At 45.8% G+C, this 24,132-nt stretch overlaps 1 protein-coding gene across 1 annotated transcript in view; it reads left to right on the forward strand.

Annotated features, from left to right (window-relative positions):
* Positions 1 to 24,132, forward strand: part of Kif26b (kinesin family member 26B) — a 429,378-nt gene that overhangs the window by 181,404 nt on the left and 223,842 nt on the right. The window contains exon 4 of the mRNA XM_052737777.1: positions 18,686 to 18,852. Within this exon, the coding sequence (XP_052593737.1) occupies positions 18,686 to 18,852 (167 nt within the window). The remainder of the gene's footprint in view (positions 1 to 18,685; positions 18,853 to 24,132) is intronic.

Consider the following 24,132-nt stretch of genomic DNA (forward strand, 5'->3'; position numbering starts at 1 on the left):
ATCCTTCATAACTTGTCTGTTACAAAACTGTTAGGACTTTCCTGAGTCCAGAAGGGGAAAAAAGATCATTCTGAGAATCTTTGTCTTTGAGACAATACATTCTTAGGGATCTAACCATGAATAGAAATACTGTGTATTTATTTGAGGTTCCTGTCTCAGCCTTTTCTGCTTCTGCTGAGTCAATGGCAACAACTCGTATGATAATTGAGCATTTCTATGCAGGCAGTGCTTTGGACAGCTCAATAAAAATGACATTCAGCAGTTCTGGTCCCTGTCGTCCAGAACAACCTCCTCAACGTGCATCAATATGCATTATTAAATACAACAGCACATCAATAAAAACACTTGGAGAACACGATGCACATTAGAATTATTGAGATGATTTTTCAGATGGATGGTGACATTCAGGCACAAGAAGCTGATTAAGTTGCCAAAGGTTATTTAATAAAAGCCAGAGCCAAGGAGCCAACGGTCCCTAACTTTCACACTGTGGTGCCTCACTTTATGAATGGCTTCCTTAGTGTCTAAGGATCAGAGAGGCGGTGGGAAAGTGACACTGGATGACATTTTTTTTTGAAAAGGTTGCAGAAATCTGTGGTGTAAGTTCTTTGAAGAGAGAGTTACATGTGAGAAAAAAATTGGTTCTCATTTTACTAGCGCACTATTTTCTTTGGAGGGACTTCAGGGTGGGCTACGTTTTCAAGGCTGCGGGCCTGAAAGGCTGGAGGAGGCTCAGAGCGGTGATGCTTTCTATCTCCTCTGGGTCTTTCGTGGTTCACATTACCTTTGCTTACTAACGCCTAGTTAGAGAAGGCAGTAAACAAAGTGAGGTTTTGGAAATCCTGTCGTTTTAGTGATTTCCAGTTTCAGAGTCTTCTAAAGTCCCAGGTTTAACCTAAGAGAGTTATGCCCACAGAGTATAAAGTCATCAAACAGGGCCTGTGATGAGGAACAGCTCAGTGGTAGAGGACTTGCCTAGCATTCTTACTAACTGTAAATAGTCTTTAAAAGCATTTCTTTTTTTGGATTTAATTATTTTATTTTTTTGTGTTTGAGTGTTTTACCTGCATGTATGTATATGTACCATGTGTGTCCCTGGAGGCGGTAGAGGTCGGAAGAGGGCGTCACTTCCCTTGAAACTGAAGTTATGGATGGCTGGGAACCACCATTTGGGTGTTGAGGAAAAGCCCAGGTCCTCTGTGAGAACAGCAAATGCCCTCAGCTACGGAGCCATCTCCCCTGTTCCATAAAGTCTTTCTTTTTTCCTTTTTTCTTTTGTTAACTGACCTTTTCTTTGGCCAGTGTAGGATTGTTTTAGGGCTGTGCTGTCCAGTGTGGTGCTCAATAGCACATGTGGTTATTAACGTTGAAGTGTGGCTGGCTGCTCAAAACTGCTTTATGCTCTAAGTAATAACTACTTGTCAGGGTTCAAAGAGGTAGTCCCTGGAAAAGAATGTAGTAAGTTTCTGTTTGTTTGATTTTTTTTTACATAAACATTATATATGGAATGTATATTTGTATCTCTTGGGTGAGAGATAATGTCATTGAAATTGATGTCATTTCTTCTTTTGTGCTTTTTAAATCTGGTTATTGTCCAAAGCAGCCAATGTGGCATGTGTTTGTGGCACGTCTGTCTTTCTGTTGGAAAGCTCTACTCTAGGAGGAAAGAACATTTAGGGTAAAAGAAGGAATTCGTACCGCATACTTTTGATTAAAGGATGAACAGGACAGCCAGTGACCGTTTTGATGGCTGTAGGATTGGGTTCCATTAAGACCTCTTTAAGCAAATTTATTGTCAACCTTCCCCCATGTCCTGGTTGGAAGGAGCACTGAATCTTTTTGTTTGCTTAAAAATTTTCAAGACAACCCTACACTCATTTCAAAAGTGACTTATTTTGAAAAGCTTTTGTGAAAAACATCCCATTTATATGGATAGGAGGTCTGAGTCACAGTGTTCTTAGAAGGCTAACAAATTGTGCCAATTATCCAGAAACTTCTGGAAGAACCTGCCTGGTCCCACAGAGAGGCATGCAGGGGGACTTAAGGGCCCTTACAAGTCTCAGGCCAGCCATCTGCCTCTGTGTTCACACCTTCCTTCCAATAAATGAAACCATCGGGGAAGATAAAATATTTATTCCTAAGTGTCTATAACTGAATTTATGGATATATCTTGCTGGATATTATTGCCTGTGTAAACCCATGTAACTGTGCACGTAAAACATGTTTTTATTAGTTCCTACATAAAATTTTTATGATAATGGTGAACAAAGGAACAATTTAGTTTAGCAGAGTTTGCTCTTATTACTCCGGCTTCCACTAGACTAGCTACAGTGCAAACAGCAGCCGTCTGCAGGGCAGAGGGGCGGGGCTCGCGAGGCGGTGGGGAGGCCCCCAGAAGCCCCTTGGGCCTCCGAAGGGTGAGGCTGGGGAGGGTAGCCATTAAATCTTGCAGGTCGTTGTTGGGGAGCTCCACTCCCCATAGGTAACTGTGCAGCATTCAGATTTGGTCTCTGAAAAGGTTTCATAACTGCCATTGAAAGAACTCCCACATACTGTATTTCACCCAGAGAACTGTGGAGAGAAAGGGGTTCAAGTGGCTTTTTGTGGGTCATCTCCCACTCTGGGATTTAAACAAAGCTCACACAGAACAAAGTTCCTTTAACCCGGAGCCTTCCTCTCTCTCTCCCCTGTCTGCAGGGTTTGGCAGGCTCTCCAGATGGAGAGCCCACGCCTCTCCTTCCCACTGCCGCCTTTTCATGGTTGACCCTCGAATGTGGCAAAGGCTCCCTGCGGTGACCTGGATCGGAGGGAAGTTCCTCTAGAATTTGAAAATAAAGCATCTTTCATAAATACAGCCCGTTCCTTCCTAATGACTAGTTGAAAATTGCTAGTCCATAATCTCAAGCGAACACAATTCCTGCACCAACATTTAAGGGCAGGATTTGACATGTGGAAATGGACTTGGTAATAGCAAGATGTATTTTAAATTGCGTGAACTTGGAAATAAAAGACAAAGGATTATTGTAGACACATAACACTGAAGGCTATCCTGGGTCAGCATGGTACACACTGAGTTCATTCTGGGCTGAGATCTTTCTGAAGCATTAATTGAAGGACAACCCAGTCCCTAGGGACCTGTGGTGGTCTAGATTCTAGACACTGGAGGTTCTTAAACCTTAGAAGACTCATGGTTGAAGTCTGGGCATGTAGCTTAGTCAGTAGAGTGCTTGGCTAGAATGTACAAGACCCCTACCCCTGTGTTCAGCCTCCAACATCACATAACACAGGTGTGGCGGCACACGCCTGTAATCCAAGCATGTGGAGAGTAGAAGCAAAATGATCAGAGATTCAGGGTCATCCTTGGTTACATAGTGAATTCAAGGCTGGCCTGCAATATGACAGAGAGAGAGAGAGAGAGAGAGAGAGAGAGAGAGAGAGAGAGAGAGAGAGAGAGAGAGAGAGAGATTGCGATTTGTGAGCTAGCTGAGCCAGTAAAGTACATGCCTTGCTTACAAGCACGTGGACCTGAGTTTGATCCCTAGAACCCACATGAAAACGAAGCCAGCCAAGGGAGGGGTGTGCATTGGAAACCCCAGGGCTGGGCAGGCAGAGACAAGCAGGTCCCTGGGACTTGCTTGGCTGCCATTCTAGCTCACTTGGCAAACTCCAGGCCACGAAAGACCCCATCTCAAACAAACAAGCAAAAGCAAAGTGGAGGGGCCCTGAGGAATGGTACCTAAGGTTGTCCTCTGATTCCACATGCATGTGCATAACATGTACACAAACATGCACGCGTGCACCAACATGCACATATACACAAAACACCAACGCTGTCAGCTCATGGTTGAGACAGCACCTGGTCCGTCTCCCTGTTCTGGTAGATGTACAATTTTAGAATCATTCTAAACAGATGGCCACTTGTCTTGTTCTTAGGAGTATGTGAAGGAGAGTCTACATCACCTGCATCTTCCTTGTGTGGCTGGGTTCCTTGAAGGACTGATCTTTGAGGTCCTTTATTCTCTATATTTCCAGAGCAGACCTGTTTACTGACTCTCAAATGGGTCTCTGTGTACTTTGAAGATAGTTCTTAGTGTTCCTCCCTCTTGAGGACAAGAACATCTGAGGTGTGCACGTGTGTGTGTGCATTGTAAGTGAGTATCTCTTTGCTTTGGCCTCATCTTTTGCTTTGGCCCAAACTTGCTAAATCATGAACTCTAAAATGTACTCATGTTGTTTCCCCATGTCTTACCCAATTTCTGTGTTTCTGTTAGGCATGTCCTCTCTAGAAATTTAAACAGCTCCGTTCTCAACACTTTCGCCAAGAAGACTGTGTGAGGCAATAAAGTTTATTCCACAAGGTGCATGGACGTGACCTTCCAGAGTGAAGATGCTGCTGTTCACTGGGGAAAGGTTACTCCAAGTGTGACAGTCTTTGTCTGTACAGAAAACCGCAGCTTTTGGCCCAGGTTTCTTTCTGAGATGGCCTGGTTGATTCTAGACCTTGGATGTGAGAACCGAGGCCTGTATGTATGATTGCCCCACATTTATGGAAACACTCCAGACTCTGAAGTTGCTTTCTGTTGAGGCTAGATCATGGTCTGTGGGGTGAAGTGGGAGGAAGATGGTAGGCTTAGTTGAGATATTGTTGCTTCCTCGGAAAAGATTGTTAAGGGACTAACTGTTTGCGGGGGAACTGCAGCAAGTCTGAGTTACAAATGCAGCGTGGAATCTTTTAACTGGGGAGCGGATGAATAGCTTTTCAAGTGCGTATGAAAGGCAAGAATCCCTAAAGATCGGCTGTTTTAAATAGTGCACTCCAGGGACCCAAGGTTTATAACAAAAGGGTAGATATGGCAGAGATGAACCCCCAGGTCCAACTCTGAGAATAATGTGTTCTGGCTGGGCTCCCTGAGGTGTTGGGGAATGCCAATCTTGTTGGCTCTGGTTTGTTAGCTAGGGGAGTCTAGTTAGATATGCTCACAATGTTAGTTGGTGTTGACTCTGACCCATATACAAATGGAAAGCACAGCTGAGCTTGGGAAAAACCATAGCATACACAATAGGACAGAAAAAGCTACGTCTTCAATGAACAGGGAAGAAATTTGAGCAGAACCCTCTAGCGAAGAAACCAGGACACTAGATGGAATATTACAGCCACAATGGAAAAACAGAAAAGAGACAAAAAGCAGAATATTTAAAGATACAGTGAAATTATACAAATTTCCAGCTGACTCACACAGGAAACCTCCTTGGGACTTGGATACAGACAGGAGAATTTGAAAATATTAACTTTGAAAATTTTTTTACAAGCCATGAGGTCCAGGATTTAAAAAAAGGTTAAAACATGATTTAGTGTTTAAAAATAGTAAAAATGTTTCAGATATGAGACTTTAGAGTTAAGGAAGTAGAGAGGGTATTCAAACATTACTGAACTTGTAAAGCGTCCTCAATGTTATTTTTCTCAGTGAAGGATGAAATCATGACACATACAGGTATATTTAGTAATAATCTAGGCCTGCTGGGTGGGACCAATTCAGAAAGCATCAGAGGCAAAAGGTCCTGGGTCCAGTGATTAGGATCTGTTCTGACTGGGATCAGAGAACTAGAGGTTGACAGCAGGCAACCTTGGTGTGCTGTCTCTGATGTGTAGAAACAGTGTGAAAGTTTAAGGCCCCCAGCCGTGGCATTATACAGCAGGTAGCCCTAAACTCAGGGGGAAAGAATCGGAAGAACGATCCCCAAACTGTCAGGATTATGTGAGCTCAGCTTGCTAGCCTGCCTGTTTGTGTGCAGGTTTGTGGCGGAAAGGTTAGTCTATTGGTTTTGAGTTTTAAGCCATTTTTTTGAGAATAAAGATATCTGAGGGTCCTTCTAGCTAATATTCCTTCTGGCATATCTCTGATTTGGGCAGTTAGGGTATGGAGAGGTTAATTGACTTTACTGAGGTCCCACAGCTGGTTCTTTGTGTAGACCTGACCCTGGCTTTAGTGCTCACTCATAGACACCATTCGTCTCCTTTGTATTTCTGAGATTTTCAATTATTTTAGAGTTCTGCTCTCCTATGGCAGATTTCTTGACAGGTGTCAATGGACACATAAATGTTGCTCTGGTCTGTATCTAAGTGCTTCTCCAGCTTTATTGCTTTTTTCTTTTGATTGCGTAGAGTTTACCATTTCTGCAGCTGGTAAGCAGAAAATAGGAGATGACATCAGAACCAGAACCACGTGAGCCAGGGCATCATAGGGCAGTCAGCTGACTGAACGTCAGTCCTGGTTCACCTCGATGGTTTCGGTACTGGTGGGTAATGTTATTGTTGTCGTCTTCATAGACATGTTCTTAAGGTTTTGCATAAAGGCCACTGAAATGCTGAATAAGAATAAACTTAAGGATGTCATTGTATTTCTAAATGTTCTTGCCTTGTGTTTCATTATGGCTTAGACCGCAGGGCACATTCAGCCACATTATGTCATTTCATCCTAGATGTACCAGCTCCCCTCACTGGGGGAATTGGGACTAAAATAAGGGAAGTGACTTATTCAAGGCTTCCTATTTTGTTGCCACTGAACCTGCCCCATAGTTAATCCTTCTTAGTCAATATGGCATTTATTGAGGGTCCTGTGCCTGCCCCACACCCTTTTCCACATACTAGGATGACAATACTAATTCGGTTTGGTCTGTCCTGTCTCTGACTTGTTTCTGGCTATGATGTGGGCTGATCTTGACAAAACAGAGTAGACCATGCAATCTAAAGCCAGCTCTAATGCGCCCAGTTTCCCTGAAGGATACCCAGCAAGGAAAAACACATTCCCAGACTGATCGGTGTCCTAAAGATTTATGCTGTCCTGGCTCCATCTAGTGCAGACATCACCCCTGTGCCTTCTATGGGTTCTCCTTTCTACCATCTACCACCCCTAGCATGCTGAGGAATGTGCATGTGTGATATACACAAGGGCTGCATGCATGCAGGCCTGATGTTGTTTTTCTCACTTGTGTAGAGAATGCAAGGTTGTTCTTGTGTTGAGCTTACTGATCATTCTTCAGGCTTTGGGCCACTTACAACTGAGTATTGTCTACCCTCAAAAAAAGCTGATGGAAAAAAAAAAAAAAAAAAAAAAAAAAAAAAAAAAAAAAGGCCGGGCGGTGGTGGCGCACGCCTTTAATCCCAGCACTTGGGAGGCAGAGCCAGGCGGATCTCTGTGAGTTCGAGGCCAGCCTGGACTACCAAGTGAGTTCCAGGAAAGGCGCAAAGCTACACAGAGAAACCCTGTCTCGAAAAACCAAAAAAAAAAAAAAAAAAAAAAAAAAAAAAGCTGATGGCCGTGTATGTGTGTGTGTGCATGTGTGTGTGTGTGTGTGTGCGTGTGTGTGTCTGTGTGTGTGTGTGTGTGTCTGTGTGTACTGAAGTTCAAGGAAGTGTAAGGAAGTAGGATGTTTTTTTAATTCCAGGGCATGATGCACCGTTGGTCTCTTCCAAAAAAGATTTGCCCACATTTAGATGAAGAGCAGTGGCAGACTCTGGGATGGGATGACTTCTCAGAGATACATCCTGATGACCTCTAGAGACAAGAAAACATGGCCGATGAAACAGAAATGGAAAAGGCCATGGTCTGTATTAGAATTAAATGCTACAGCAGTTCCAGCTAATCTAATGTGCAGTCTCTTAATGTTGTTATGTTTACCCTCGGCAGCATAACTAACAAACACTGCTATTTTGCAAGAGGCCGGGGCCAGTATTCCGACATCGAGATATGCTAAGCCTTTGTCTTCCAAGGTTAGGGCTACTTTTTAAGTGGAAAGAGAATGACTCAATTTGTGAAATGGGTCTTCGGCTTGCTGTGTTTGCGCGTCTTCTAGCACTTCGGGGCTCTGAGTTCAGCTGAAATGTGTGTCTGGTAGAAGGAAAAACTGGGACAGGGTGGAGCGAGCTGCCTCTGGGCTGATTGCTCCTCTCATGGGTTCTGAGTTCCTGTGGTCCTTGATCTCGCTTTCTGAGACTTCCTGCTTCTAGCTGTGGCTGTGACATGCCAACATCAAGCTGATGGAGAGGGACGCCCACCCCCTTCCCTCTCTGTGTTCCATCCCTTTGTGCAGATTTATTTTTGTTTGTCTCTTTCTTACATTTTCTGTTTCTCCTTTGCTCCCGACATCCCTTGTTCCCCTTTCTTCCTCTAGTCCAGACTCTTAGCACCATATTGAATTAAGATTAACAACCCAAAACCTATTAGAAGAAATTTACTTTTATTTATATGGATTTACTAACTAATATACTCACTAATGTATGTGTTACATGGATTCCATATGCAGACAGTGTCCTATGATGGCAGTACTGAGGATATCCATAGTCATAGCCCTCAAAGGGTGGCCTACTTATTAGGGAGAACCTGGAAACAGGAAGTTACCGAATGAATTGAAAGATGAGTGTTGACTGCTCATTGATGGAACATGTGCTGAGCCTGAGTTCATCACCATGACCAAAAGCCAATGACAGGAAAATTGGAGGAGATAATTGGAAGACAAGTTTGGTGGATGTGTGAGGGGACTAGCCCTGGTCATTTGGTGTAGGGATGTGGTCTGTGAATGCTCTCTGGGGCACTGGATCTCAGCTGTGCATTGAAGGGTGGAAAACAGTGGTGATGATGGCTCAGGTGAAGAGCTGCTTGGGATGATGAGGGCCCTGCATGAGGAAAGGGATGCCTGGTCACAGGTCTTGGGATCTGATGGAGGAATAAAAAGCCTGTGGTCCAACTGTGATGGTAGGGCTGGTGACTCGGGTTGGAATTGCAGTCTGACCCTTCAGTCTGAGTTTGCTTAGCTGTAAATGGAGAGTGAAATCAATTACATCAAGCCTCAAACTATTGGACCTCATTTCCCTCTGATTGTGGAAATGAAGTCACACCATGCTGGATAGAATGCTGAGGGTATCTGGAGGCGTTTACTCAGGTGCCTCTTTTCTCATTTCTTGGTTGAACCTTTGACTGCCATCTGTCATCTAGAAAGGTAGGCATGGTTAGAGAGCTGTGTACATCCTTTGATGGGGGTAGACACGGTATCCACAGTATAATCAAAGGGTAGAGAGTGACCAAGGCCAGTGACATTCCTTGCTCCAGGGTTTTGCCGTGTGGTAGAGTTGATACCCTCATTTGATATCTGTGGTGCGGATGATAACCATGGCGCTCATAGGCTGGAGCGATAGCTCAGCAGTTAGGAGCACCGGCTACTTTTTCAGAGGACCCAGGTTCAACTCACATGACTGTTCATAATTGTCTGTAATGCAAGTTCCAGGGATCCCAGGAATGCCCTCTTCTGTAGGCACACATGTAATAATGCACAGACATACATGTAGGCAGAACACCCACACACATAAAATAAAATAAAAACAAAACAAAACAGAAAACAGCACTCTCTATTAACCATGACAATGGTCATGGCTATGATGGTGTCTTTAATGATGCCTGGTGCCCCTTTCTCCTGTCTACTAGACTCCTCATCTTATGTGACATTGATATGTCACTGAAGCCACCTTGAGACACATGACTGAAGGTTAGACATCAAAGCATTGTGCTTCAACATGCCCACACGATGGACTAACGCACGGATGAAACAGCTCCATCTTGATGGGAAGGTTTTATCCTTCATCCTAAGAGTCCTTTGAAAAGGCACCGAACTGCTGTGCCTTCGGCTGCACATGCTGGAAGTATACAGTTTAAGAGAAGAATCCAGACTAGCATCACAGCTGGCCCCGTGCTTTATCGTGCTCCCGGGGTCCTTCACGAAGCAGGCAGGTGGCCCTGCCCCTTTACCTTCTGGCAGCACAGAGAATAAAAGCAAACAGTTCCCAGGTGCTGAGGGGCCAGATGTAAGCCCTGATACCGGCTATCATGACACGAGCCTCCTCCTCCGTTTGCAGAGTCTCATCACATGGGGAAGACGGTAAAGGAAGTAAGCCCATAAATTAAAGGGGGAGAAAAAGCTGCCAGCGCAGGCCTCGTGTGTCTCCGGTTGTGGAATTCTCTTTTGCAAGAGGTCACTGAGTCAAATGCTGTGGATGGATAATTTTATGGCCACTAATAAAATTTATAGCCAAAGCAAGCTAAGATAATAAGGGTAATCAAAATGTCCAGCCTCGGGATGGGAGATTGCCATCTTGGCCTGCTTAGGGTGGCTGGGGGCTGGACAGCACAAGGAGGAACTTATCTGTGGGACTCAAGGCCACAGGAATCCCAGAGGTGATTTGTGTGCACTGGAGCCTTGGGGACAGGGCCAGGCCCAGGGTGAGCCTCAAGTGAGGTAGCAATTGTGTTTTGTGGACAGCATACCAAAAACACTAAGAAATGAATTACTGTATTTGAATGCCTGGAAATGAACACTAAGCCTAGGAAATGATCTGACCTGTGCTGATTTTAGAATCCTCCATCCTGAAAGCAATGTTAGGTGAGCACTCAGCAATGTTGGCAAGGGATGAGGGACAGGGAGGAAGGATGAGGGATGGGGAGGAGAGATGAGGGGATGGGGAGGAGGGGTGAGGAACAGGGATGAGGGATGAGGGATGGGGATGAGGGATGAGGGACGGGAAGGAGGGGTGAAGGATGGGGAGCAGGAATGAGGGGCAGGGAGGAAGGATGAGGAATGGGGAGGAGGGATGGGGAGGAGGGGTGAGGAACAGGGAGGAGGGAGGAGGACTGGAGAGGAGGGGTGAGGGATGGGAGGAGGGATGAGGGACGGGGAGGAAGGTAGCATTTTCCTTATGTAAGGGTAGAGAGTCTGACAGTTTTAATCAGATAACTGGATTGAAGGGTTTTCTTCATCCCCTGCCCCCAGCCTGTGGTCTCTGCCTCCCTTCCCTCACATTTCCCTCCACTGAGGGCTCAAACTGGCCACATCTCCAGGTTTTAGGCCTGGGCTATGTGGCGGTCTTGTTACTTTGTGGATAGGCCTGTCTATAAAACATGTGACATGACCTGTGCAGAGACGCATCAGATTCACTGGAGGGCAGAGCCCCCATGTTCTTGGCTATCTTCCTGGACTCTGGACTGCAAATGACATTCCACATGACCATCTTCTTTAAGTGAGAGAACAGGGCACAGTCCCTGGGGAAGGTTGAAAGGCACGAACTCTTTGGTGTTATGGGTTTTTTTATTGTGATAAAATAGACATAATCTAAAATCCAAAAAGTTGCGTCTGAACTGCTTTTCAGTCTACGCTAAGGGCCTGGTCATCATTGTGCGGCCTCACTGACACTTGCATGCAATATTCTTCATCCAAACGGACATTGGAAGCCCAATCCTCTTGCCATAGTCCCTGGCATCTCCGTTCTTTCTTTCACTCTAACGGACTGTTCCAGGTAATCAGGCTGCAGAAAAGAGTACAAAGATGTTTTTCCATCTCTGGTAGGAACACAGACTGTGGAAGGCTTATGTGACCATGCCTTTTCTGTCCCCTGCCCCCCATCAGCTGCCTATTGTCCAGATGCCTACCCTGGAGTCTGTACACATCTTTTCAGTGCTGCTCATCTTTGGGTTAAGGCTGCTGTTCGATCTGCTCTATGGCAAGTCCATTCCTCTCGTTTATACTTCATTATAACTAGCTTAATCCCAGCTGGTTCTAGAGGTCAAGTACTTGAGCACTAACTGCATAGAAGCTTTTAAACTGTACCGGGGTAACAAATGACCTGTAGCTCATCTTCATCCAGATGAATGTGAACTGATTAGTGCTAATCCTGATCAAAAGTGTTTACAGAGTTGACAACTACTTGTTGGCAACTGTAAGTAACAAATAACAACAAAAGACACTGTCCCAAGACAGCCAGGTACCGATTAAGAGAAAGTGTTATTAGATGCTATTTTCTGGGACTTGGGAGAGTGTTATTGTGCCGTTAAATGCAGTTAATTGAAGACTGAATAGGAAGCAATTAATGTCTGTGGCTATCTCCATATAGGGAATAGATGCTGTTTGGAGCTCCCTGCTGTCTTGACATAGTCGAAGGGAGGTGGCTTTCTGGGTCAAGAATGCCGTCTAAGATAAGCCCCATGCTGACACCCACGGATAGCTCTGAGCCATTCTTTCAGTGGGAAAAGTTAAGGCCAGAGGCCTACAGATCGCAGCTTGCAGTATGGAAGAAAGGTGACGAGTACCGAACACCTTTTGTTCTGATTCTGTGCTCAAGAGCATAAGCAAATCTCAGAGTCCCGGTGTCTTTGGGGACATGTGCTGAGTGCCTTGTGCTGAGATGTCCGTGTCAAAGTTTCAGTGCGATTTGAAGACATGTGTTTATCCTCTGGTTAACACAGAGGGGAGCGATGTTTGTGTGCAGCCTGTGCAAAGCAGCCCTACAACACCATCATGGCACATGGATCCTCACCTTCAGGGAGGAGCCCCCCCCCCCCCCCCCCCCCCCCCCCCCCCCCCCCCCCACGGCACACGTGCACCCTCTCCTCACACTCCTCACAGTAGCGTTCCTTTCTCGGTCACCCCGTGTCTCACGTCCACCGTCCTCTTCTCCCCATGGAAAACGGTGGAGCTTGAAGAGTGGACAGACGCAGTTGAGCAGTGGCGTGGTCCCGCGTAACTGAGCTGGAGGGCTAACTGTGGGTTTTAATCAGAACCCATCCAAACATGACCTGTGGTGAAAACCTAGTCCTCCTGAGTTTGTGGCTAGACCTGGCCTCGAGCTTTCAGTTTACAACAGAACTATGATGCAGAGAGCGAAAGCCTTCCTACTAGATGGTAGGTTTCGGTGTGAAGCGGACATTTTACAGCTTTGGATCTGAGTTATCTCGGGAATAATGGTGTATTTTCCACAGTATGGTGAGAGGAGAAAATAAATGTGGAGCAGTTTGCACAATCAAGGTAAACGGAGTCCTTCAAAACCAAGCCTCTGGTTCAGAACTGGGTGGTGACGCTAAAGCATTAAGTTCTCCATGGATGAAGCAGTGTGGAGAGGACGGAGCTGGGGGGGGAACGGAGCTGGGGGGGAAGAGTGGCGGAGCACAGCGGAAGGACCAGAACTGGAGGGAACAGAGTTGGGGGGGAACAGAGCTGGGGGGGGGGGGAATGGATCTGGGGACAGAAGAGGAGGGGCACAGTGGAAGGGCCAGAGCTGGGGGCATCAGAGCTGGAGGGGGGTAAGTTAGACCAAGGGTGAAATGCAGTAAGAAATTGCTGTGGAATTACAGCAGTGTGGTCTCAGTCTGGGTTTTTTCACTTCCTTCCTGCTTCCTCCTGGGGAATTATGTGGTGGTATTGTGTTCCCCAAAATATTGTGCACCCTAATAAACTTATCTGGGGTCAGAGGACAGAACAGCCACTAGATACAGAGGCTAGAAAATGGTGGCACTCACGCCTTTAATCCTATCACTTGGGAGGGAGAGATCCATCTGGATCTCTGTGAGTTCAAAGCCACACTGGAAACAGCCAGGCATGGTGACACACGCCTTTAATCCTAGGAAGTGATGGCACGAAGCAGAAAGGTATATAAGGCGTGAAGATCAGGAACTAGAGCCTGGTTAAGCTTTTAGGCTTTTAGCAGCAGTTCAGCTGAGATTTACTCTGGATGAGGACTCAGAGGCTTCCAGTCTGAGGAAACAGGATCAGCTGAGGAACTGACAAGGTGAGGTGGCTGTGGCTTGTTCTGTTTCTCTGATCTTTCAGTGTTCACCCCAATACCTGGCTCTGGGTTTGTTTTTATTAATAAGAACTTTTAAGATTCATGCTACAGAGTTGTAACCTCTCTGACCTTTCATATCCTTCTTGGTGATGTGGGTGCATTGTCTCAGGATTCAGTTTCTTCAGGGGCCCACCCTCAATCAAGACTGTAGCAAGGGCTTGTAGTCATCCACTACTGCCTATTCATGTGCGGGGGCCCCCCCCCACACCCACCTGACTTAGAAGCCAGGGGTGGAGTGCTGGACAGAGGTAGGGGAGGGGCAGGTCTCCAAGCCTCAGGGCCTCCATAGCTAAGGCTATATTAAGGACTGTCACACAAAAGCAGAGCTTTGATTATAGCTAGCAGGAAAAGGACCCCGCCCTTCTTACAGGAGGCAGGTCCTACTAGCTGAGAGCAATGGCCACTGCCCTGCCGCAAACTCAGGAGCCAGGAACAGGATGGCTACCTACAAAGCACAGACAACTCTGACTCCTGAGGAACAGCACAGGATACCCGTTCTAAGCAGGTCTGTGGAGAGACAGAAGGAGCAGGGGATCCCCACTTATGGCTGATGGGTAAGAGGACAGAAGCCAGGGATCCCAGGGGCTCCCCCTTTTTTTTGGTTTTTTGAGACAGGGTTTCCCTGTGTAGCTTTGCGCCTTTCCTGGATCTTGCTTTGTGGACCAGGCTGGCCTCGAACTCACAAAGACCCACCTGCCTCTGCCTCCCAAGTGCTGGGATTAAAGGTATGCACCACCACCACCCGGCCAGGGGCTCCTTTCTTCAGAAGCATGTTGGAAATGACCTAACCTCCTCTTGGGGCCTCCACAGCCCAGCCTGGTGCTGCACTGCTCAGCCCTACAGCAGGTAAACAGGGACTCCTCCTCCTTCCTCCCTCCCTGCTGGGCCCTTCCTTTCACCTGGAGATTTGTCTAAAAGCACATCTGAAAGTCTTTCATTAGCATATCACAGATAGTGTACACACACACACACACACACACACACACACACACACACACACACACAAACAACAGACGTGTGGGTGGCTTTATTCTGAGACAGGATATGTTCTAGGCTCACTACAAATTTCTAGTCTATGTCTAGTTTCCTGGTTTAATCCTTTGCCCCCAGATGTCATGAAGTGAGACACTTAGCATGGTTTACTTTCTATAATCCCCCAGATCTGCCGGTCCTCAGCTTGTTCAGTACACTCTGGTAACAGATGGCCTGAGGACGGGAATCAGAAAGGCATCAGACAGGGCCTGCATTTCTGTTGTGCTGTTTGACATTGGATGAGTTGTGTGTCTTCTTCGCAGCTCTGTCCTCAACTGTGAACTGGGAGCAAGAGCCACGCTGTCTACATAACTTGTTGTCTGTCTCCTGTGGGCCTTGGAGAAGGGATAGGACTTTCTCAGTCTTAGAGGGCTAGCAGATATGGTGATGCCTTTGGTATCTTCAGCCTTTCTGTTTAACCTGTGTACAGCTCTGGGGTGGGCTATCTCCAGTTCGAAGCCAAAGAAGGAATTTGTATTGGGCAGATCTTTCCTAACTCAGTATTATCCAATGGGCAAGTATTTGTCCCTTTGACACCGAGGGAATTCATTCACAACTGGTGGTATTGTCTTAGTGATAATTGTCAAAGTTGAAGGGAGTAAGTTCTTGATAGTTAGTGACTTGGTGACATGCATGATAGCCCCTTGGTGGGACGTTATCCACTGAGCTCCAGCATTCAGAAGCCCGCATTCCAGTATGGCGGCGATGAATGGAGGCTCATCTGATAAGCAGACTCTTTTCTCAGAATCATCTGGAAACAATATGATTTTGACTGTTGAGTTTAAACAGCTACGGCTACTTCTAAGAGGGGGCCTGGCTCCTCTGACTTTCAGGGATAAAGACGTAGCTGGACAGAGCCCAGAAGTCGAATGCAGCCAGCTAGCCTGTCTTTGTACTACAGACTGTCAGCCAGGGACTCATGTACAAATTACAAAGAAGGTAAATATTGGAGTAAATACTGAAGGCATCTGAGACACGAAGACGTGTTTGCAAATGTGCCTACTGAAGTGCCTGCCACAGCTAAGCCCCAAGAACAGCTGAACTGGAAAGGAAGGACTGGAGTATACTCAGTGGGAGAACTCTTGCCCAGCACGAATGTGGACGTGCCCAGCAAAATAATGAAATCTGGAAAAGAAATACTTTTGCTTATTTAAAGGACTGTAGAAAAGAAGATTTAATCAGGTAGATGTGAGCAGTAGGAAATAAAATATAGTCTAGTTCCATCCCACAAATGTGCTTTTGTTATCTGTGTGCTCTTATGTTGACCTTGGTATACAGTAGACAAGCCAGACCTGGTCCATTACCCTGTGATGGGTAACATGCAGAGTATAACCCAAAGTGTAGATACTGAAGGGAAAATGGAAACACTCTTGAAAAATAAAGAAGACCCAAAATGCACTTAAAAAGAAATATAATCATGGGAAGGGAAACATCCACAGAGCATTGGGTGAGACTTGCTCACTGACCTCACCAGGGTGTGTGTGCAAGGTGTCCTTAATGTCACCTTCACTTGCTGACTTTTCTCAGACGTCATTGTGAGTGAAAATCGGATGTGTGCTTCAGATGGAAACAAGGTGCTGTGGATTTCTGCGTTTGTTTTTGTTCCTGGATGTTGTTCAGGAAAGCATCACGCACGACCCGTGGCTTTATCATTACCAGCCGATAGGGACAACGTGTGTGTGGCCGTCTCCTCCTTGTCCCCTCTGGACAGTTATCATGCACGACCCGTGGCTTTATCATTACCAGCCGATAGGGACAACGTGTGTGTGGCAGTCTCCTCCTTGTCCCCTCTGGACTGTGGCAGCTTTGGTCAGCATAGGAAGCCCACAGAGGTGACCTATGCCTGTGGAGAGTTAGTGACCCCCGTGGAATACAGGGGTACCATCCTTCGGGACTTCTCTATGCTGCCGCTTCTCCAGCTGCTCTGATTGGGGTCACAGTTCTTTCTTGTGAGTAGGAAAGTGCAGTTTGGCAGAATGTCCATTGAATAATGCCAAACTTCCCAAGTTAGAGCAGGAATTTAAGCAGAGTAAAGTTTCGAGTCAATGGGAAACAGAGCAAACGGCTGTTCTGCTGATACTGAGGAGAAGTATGAATGATTTCCCATCCCTGGTGTTAACACAGGCTCCATCATGGCCAGCCACCGTGCTTAGTGACCAAGAGAAAAGGTTTCTGCCCCGGGCTTTATTACACCTGTGTCTTATAAGTGATGGACATATTTTTCCATTGAACATTTAAGGGTTGTAGCAGGTCAAAGACCTTTTTTTTGTTGTTGTTGTTTAACTGAAGTTATCCTTGTTTTTGTTTGTTTATTTAAGCTAATGTTTTTCCCTTTGGAAGTCGATCAAAGTTTTTTTTTTTTTGGTTTTTCGAGACAGGGTTTCTCTGTGTAGCTTTGCGCCTTTCCTGGAACTCACTTGGTAGCCCAGGCTGGCCTCGAACTCACAGAGATCCACCTGGCTCTGCCTCCCGAGTGCTGGGATTAAAGGCGTGCACCACCACTGCCCGGCTCGATCAAAGTTTTAAAGTAACCACATAGCACACTTAGAGTTTTAACCCATAATCACCATATTATGTAAGATGAACATAAGTGTATTTCCATACCAGATCCTCATTTTCCCCAGAAGTGTGGGTCTTTATAGCAGACTATGGGGGATAGACAGAGTAGACTATCTATGTGGACTTCTGTTACAAAATAATCACTGGAAATAAAATGGGAACAGTCTCTGCTACATAGGAAGTTCAAGGGCAGTCGATGCTGCAAGGGATCTGTTCTTAAACAAACAAAACAAAAGCACTGTATGCTCTCGTTTTATTTCTGGTGCTGCGATAAAGTACCCCAGCAAAAAGGCAGTTGAGGAAGGAAGGATTTACTTTCCTGCACAATTCCAGGTTACAGTCCATCAGCTCAGGATCTGAAATGGCTAGTCATGTCACACCCCCAGTCGGGAGCAGAGCAATGGATGCATGCGTGTCTACTTGCTCTGTTCATGTTTTTCACTTTTATACATTTCGGGGCCCAGCCTATGAAATGCCACCCATATTCAGAGTGGGTCTTTCCACATCAGCTAACCCAGTTAAGGAAAAGACCCTGCCCTTCCAGACATGCCCACAGGGCAACCTGATCTAGACTGCAGGTTGTATCAAGTTGACAGTTAGAACTAACCACAGCCAGATGTGGTGGCACATTCCTGTAATCCCAGCACTTGGGAGGTAGAAGTGGGAGGTTGCAGAGTTCAAGGCTAGTCTTAGCTACATATCTAGTTCTAGACCAGCCTGGGCTATATAAGAAATCCTGTCTCAAATAGCAAAACAAACAAACAAACAACTAAACACCCAAACGAACAAACACCCAAACAAATAACAAAAAGAAACAAAGCAGAAATCATTGATGGTCCTGTTAATGGATCTGAAGGAAAATGAAGTCCAAAATATTCTAAACACTCCATGAAAAGCCATTGGTAATACATGGTAGCTGTGTCTATTTTTATCTGCATCTGTAATCTACCCATCTTTCCCCAGCGGACCCCAACCACTGCCCCTGAGAACCCTTTATCTGAATGCCCCGTGTTCTTCATTAGTAGGCTTGCTCGTGCCTCCATCAGACGGAACCTCTGCCTGTTCGCTACTTTGTGAGTGCTTGGGCTTTCCTGTTGCGAAGCTAGCATTAGTTCATGTCACGGCTCTGAGCCCGGCCTGTGAAGAGCATGTGGCTAATGAGTGACACTTTCCCCTCCCCAGGAAGGGAAGATGTAGGTGTGATGCAACCTACAATGTCGGGGGTTATTTTACTCCATTATTTTAAATGGAAACAAGGAAGTGACCTAGCTAACATGCTGGCTGGGAAGTGGTCATCGAAACCCCGTGCAGCCCAGGTTATGAGTGTGAGTGGAATTAAACCCACCCCATCCTCCAGACAGCAAGTTGCTGGCCCTGGGAAGAAATTCCATGAGCCTCAGGTAATAAGCTCCATGTCATTTTCTTTGTCAGATCTCCCAGCTGATGACAGAGACTGGCCGAGAGGGGCTGACAGAGTCGGCGCTGAACCGCTACAATGCAGACAAGCCCGCAGCCGGCAGCATCCCTGCCTCCCAGGGCTCCTGTGTGGCCAGTGAGACTTCCACAGGTACCTCGGTGGCTGCTTCCTTCTTCGCACGGTAAGAGACACTCAGGTCCTTGGTTCTTGTGGATACACCGAGCTGGCGAAACTCCTGTGTGGACTGGATCAGCTGGAAGACGTTAGAAGGCGTTTAGGACTGTTTTTTTTTTTTTTTTGTTTTTTTTTGTTTTTTTTTTTTTTGTTTTTTGTTTTTTTTTTTTTTGTTTTTTTTTTTTCTTTTATAACTGTTTATTTTTTTTTGAGATAACATCCACATATTTTATGCTCTGTATTTACAGTTAATCAGGAGTTCACTCTATTGGATTTTTTTTTCTTTTTTTTTTAATTTATTTTAATTTATTTTGCAATACAATTCAGTTCTACATATCAGTCACGGATTCCCTTGTTCTCCCCCCTCCCGTCCCCCTCACCTTCCCCCCAACGCCCCCCCCCCATTCCCACCTCCTCCAGGGCAAAGCCTTCCCCACAGACTGAGGTCAACCTGGTAGACTCAGTCCAGGTAGGTCTAGTACCCTCCTCCCAGGCCAAGCCAAACAATCCTGCATAGGCCCCAGGTTTCAAACAGCCAACTCATGCAATGAGCACAAGATCTGGTCCCACTGCCTGGATGCCTCCCAAACAGATCAAGCCAATCAACTGTATCACCCATTCGGAGGGCCTGATCCAGTGTGGACCCCTCAGCCATTGGTTCATAGTTCATGTGTTTCCATTCATTTGGCTATTTGTCCCTGTGCTTTATCCAACCTTGGTCTCAACAATTCTCGCTCATATAAACCCTCCTCATTCTCGTTGATTGGACTCCCAGAGATCCACCCAGGGCCTAGTCATGGATCTCTGCATCCAGATCCCTCAGTAGTTGGATGAGGTTTCTAGCACAACAATTAGGGTGTTTGGCCATAGGACTGTTTTTTGAGTTGGCATTTGAAGGCGAGGTTTCTCAATGGGGCACTGTGAGTCAGATATCTCTCCAGTTCATTATAGTATGCTTATCAGCGTCCTTGGCCTCTGTCTACTACATGTCAGTATACCTTTTCCCTACTATGTTCTGGAATAGTCAGATGTGCCCTGGGTTGAGAACCACTATTGTAAGAATACAATATGGCTCTAAAGATAGTCTTCCTTGGGGTATGGATGCTGTAGGTACAGACCTGTGGCTGGTGATCCCAGACTTACGTGCTCATGAACCTACCAAAAAGAGACTATTAAAGAGACGCCAGGTGTATTCCTTCTTGACCTGCTAGCTGCCTGTATAACTAATCAAACACTGGATATATAGCTAATCTTAGGGAGTTTAAAGCCATGAGAACCAAAAATGAAAGGTATTTGAACTATGTTGTCTGCCTAATTTTAGCAGCAAGGCAGAGACAGGGCTGGAGACCAAGGACAGCTGAGTGGGACAGCAGGGTTGTCTAATTCAATCTCACGATTTTATCAACAAGGGAACGGAGGGTCCAGAAGGGTCGTCTGAGTTCATTCATAGCAGAGACAGAAATAGCAGATGGTTGGGACCTCTGCTCTGCTTCACAATTCTCTCTTTACTGGATCCTTGGAGCTAAACCTTAGAAAAATTTCTCTGTCTAAGATTCTCAGGCTCCAGAGTAAACAGGATCTAGAATAAATAACACTGGGTATGAAGTCAGAGGGTTTGTGTGCCTCAGTTTCCATGTCTATAACATGAGGATAATGTCTAGTTTGAAGATTAAAATTAGGTGATGTCAAATTATTAAGAATATTACAAAAGTTTAATTTCATGTGGGTCTGGACAGTATACCATGGGGCTTTCCTTATGCCTAGGGACAGTGGCATGCAGGCCACAAATACAGTGAGGGGACTCTGATTGAGGAAGGGACAAGTCAGATGAGGAAGAGAGGGCCAGTGTCCTGGATGAAGATACCATCCGTACTAGGTGGCAGGGAGGGCTTACTGGCCGGCCATTTTTGAGGAGCTCATCGTATCAGGGAGCCATGTTTATTCTCCTCTAAACATTTGGACTGGCTTAGATATGGGGAAGTGACAGAACATGCATGTATGCCGGTCACCTAGCAAGGACCACTGTTAGCTCCACCTGTATGTGAAACTCAGTGATGTCTGAACTACTGAGCTGGGAACCCAAGCTTACTGGGATGTTACATTCCTGCTGTGCGGAGCAGGGATGAAGAGATGTAAGAATTTGGGAGGACATGTCATAAGCCCAGATGATCCCAGGACCCAAGAAACCTATCAGAGTATAGCCACAGGTGGGTGAACGTTGGCTAAGGAGTGGGAAGTCACCGCAGGCAGAAATCTTTTGGGTCACTGTGTTAAAGGCCATTTTGATGGCTCTGTGGAGTATCCAAGTGTGTGAGCAAAGGCTGAATGAAAACTAAGAATGGGAGGGAGCCACCCCCCCAGCTCTCTGTGGATGCAGGAGAACTTGCTGATGATCATATCACTGAGAGAGTGAGGTCCCTGTCAGTGAGGGAGGTGAAAGTTGTGCTCCCTGGTCTCCACACTGGAGGGAGCAAGCCCTTAGTGCTCTTTGGAGTTGACCTCCACCTCCTAACTTGGTGCTCTTTGAGTATGAAAATTCAGTGGTTCAGAGGATTCCACAGAAAACTGCCAGACTCACAAAATAAAACACCGAAGAAAGATTTGACTTGGGAAGACGTAAGGGGCTGAGGCTCCTGGTGGGTTCCTTTTAGGGAGACAGGTGCTAGGCACCTAAGATCAATGGGTTGTAACAATGGAAGGAGACTCTGCAGATGATGTCAGCAGTGAGCAAGGACTCTGAAAGTTGTCTCTTCAGAACTGCAGGAATTTCGGGGCTGAGCTTTCATAGAGGTGGGAAAGATCCAGGGGGCTGCCTAGTACATACTCTTCACTTTATTATTTACCTGTCTGCCTGTCTGTCTATGTCTATCTATCTATCTATCTATCTATCTATCTATCTATCTATCTATCTATCTATCTATCTATCTATTGTCTATCTGTGTGTGGGCATGCACATGCATGTACATATAGATCAGAGGATAACTTGTGAGAACTGGTTCATTTCTCCACCATACTGGTTCAGGGATTGAACTCAGGTCATCAGGCTTGGTGGCAAGTACCTTATGTGCTGAGTCCTCCTTCTGGCCCCTTTGTATCTTCTTTGTTGTGAACACTAATAGCACCTGGAACTTAATGGTATGAGCTTGTCTTCAAAGTGTACAGAGGGGCAGAATGCCATGCCAAAAGCACATGAGTACACTTTCCCCTCATCCTTCATCCGTTACCCTGGTTTGTCACTGGGTCTCCCTCTGTAAGTAAGGTACCATATAAACAACCTGCCTGTCACGGACAGGCACCTACAGCAGACAGAGAGACTCATCCAGGATCTGCAGTGTAGAGAAACAGAACCAGGAATCTATCACTTCTTTGGATCCCCAGAGGTCCATGAAGAAGGATTTATGCATTTTTTTAGCAAGTTCACAGTAACTCAAGGCCCATTGTCTTAGTCTGTTTTGGTTTCTGTAACAGTGTTCAAGATGGGGTAATTTATAAGGAACAAGAGATGATTTCTTTCCATTCTAGAGACTGGGAAGTCCAAGGTCAGGGAACCAGAGCTTGTGTAAGGGCTGCTTTCTGTTTCCAACATGGCGTCTTACTCATCATGAGGTGGAAGGTAGAAGGCAAGAGAGAAAAAGCATCCTCTGAGTGGACATGGTCTAGTGGCCTTCTGGAGGCCCAGTCTCATAAGATCCAGCTCCAATGTGACTTTTAGAGGGGACACATTCAAATCATTGCATTTGTTGAATCTAAGAATAAAAAATTTCTCCTTCTTTAGATAACAAAAATCTTGGTAGTTATCTGTACTTCAGAATTTCAGCCCACTGTTCTTGGAGGGAAAGAAACTTTAAAAATAATTACTGTCCAGGCTATGAGTGTAGCTTGATGGAGAGGTTGTTTGCTTAGCATATGTGAAGCTCTGAACTGGATCTTCAGCACTGTGTCCATGGGGGTACAGACCTGTAACCTCAACACTTGGAGACAGGAGGGTTAAAAGTTTAAGGTCATCCTTGGCTACATAGTCAGCCACTCCGTCTCAAAGAAAAAGGACTAAAAGTGATGACAGCAGATGTAAGGAAGAAATGGGCACATCTCTCCTCAAATTGGTCAGTCATGTGTTGCTATTGAGCATGAAGGCCATATCAAATGTGTGAATGCTTTAGCATCCATTTTACATCACTGAGAAGAAATGATGAGGTAGGAGGGTATGGTTAGATTTCCCCATGTGTTGACTGTTCACTAATTATGTTCTTTGCTTTCTATCATTTAAAGTACACAAAACCCAAAGGAGGGGGGCCCTGTCATTGGGGGTTGAGGCAACGGAAATTTCACTGTTATTTGAAAAACAACGAGCGGATCCTGTATCATGCATGGAATTGCCTCAAACCTTGGAAAAGAAAATGAATCCTTCAGATGACCTCATATTTTCACATTGAGTTTTCATTCCCAAATAATTCAAAGAACCATAAACAACCGTGTTTTTTTCTCCTTGTGTCTCTGTCTTTGTCTCCCTCCTTCTGTCCCCCTTCTTTTACTTAATGACTTACTATTTGGAGATCCGGTCACACCATTTTTTTTCCTGTTGATTAAAAATGTGTCTGTCCTAAGTTTGAATATTCTGGATAAACTCTAGTGTACAATATAGCGCTGACCTCTGTCATGGCTAATCCTGATTGCCAGCTTGATTGGATTGTGAAGTGAATAGGAGATCAGTAAAACCCACTCCTGCACGTGTCTGAGAGGGGCATTTCCAGAGACAAGAGCACCATGAAGGTTCTGATATCATGGATGGGTCACTCAAGCCCTCAGTGTGGGGAAAGGTAGGAGGTGAGACTTAGTTGAAAGAAGTTCACTGTGGACATATCCCTGCAGGCTGTATACCATCTGGCCTTCTTCCTGCATTTCCCCCTCTCTTTGCTTCCTGTCTACCAGTAATTGAAGATCAGCCACACACTGCCACTGTCATGTTCAGTCAAGAGTATGGGGCAAAGTCTCTGTGGATTGAGCCCTCTGAAACAGGAGCTAAGATAAATCCTGCCTCCCTTGAATTGTTTATGGCAAGGATTTTGGTCACAGTGATGACAAGTAACCAAGACATCTCATATTCATTTTGTAGGATCCATGTGCTCTGCCTTCTCACCTGCCATACTGTCCTGTCCTTTCATGAAGTTACTGTCCTGCCCATGGTCCTGCTTTCATCAGCTCCCCACGGGGACAGATCTTAGTGTCACGTATACACATACACCACTTCTCTCACCTTTTGTCTTTGGCCCAAACTTGTTCTTTTCCC

This window comes from Peromyscus californicus, unplaced genomic scaffold, assembly GCF_007827085.1.
Source record: "Peromyscus californicus insignis strain IS unplaced genomic scaffold, ASM782708v3 Scaffold_14__1_contigs__length_90479793_seg_2, whole genome shotgun sequence".
NCBI classification, from domain to species: Eukaryota; Metazoa; Chordata; class Mammalia; order Rodentia; family Cricetidae; genus Peromyscus; species Peromyscus californicus.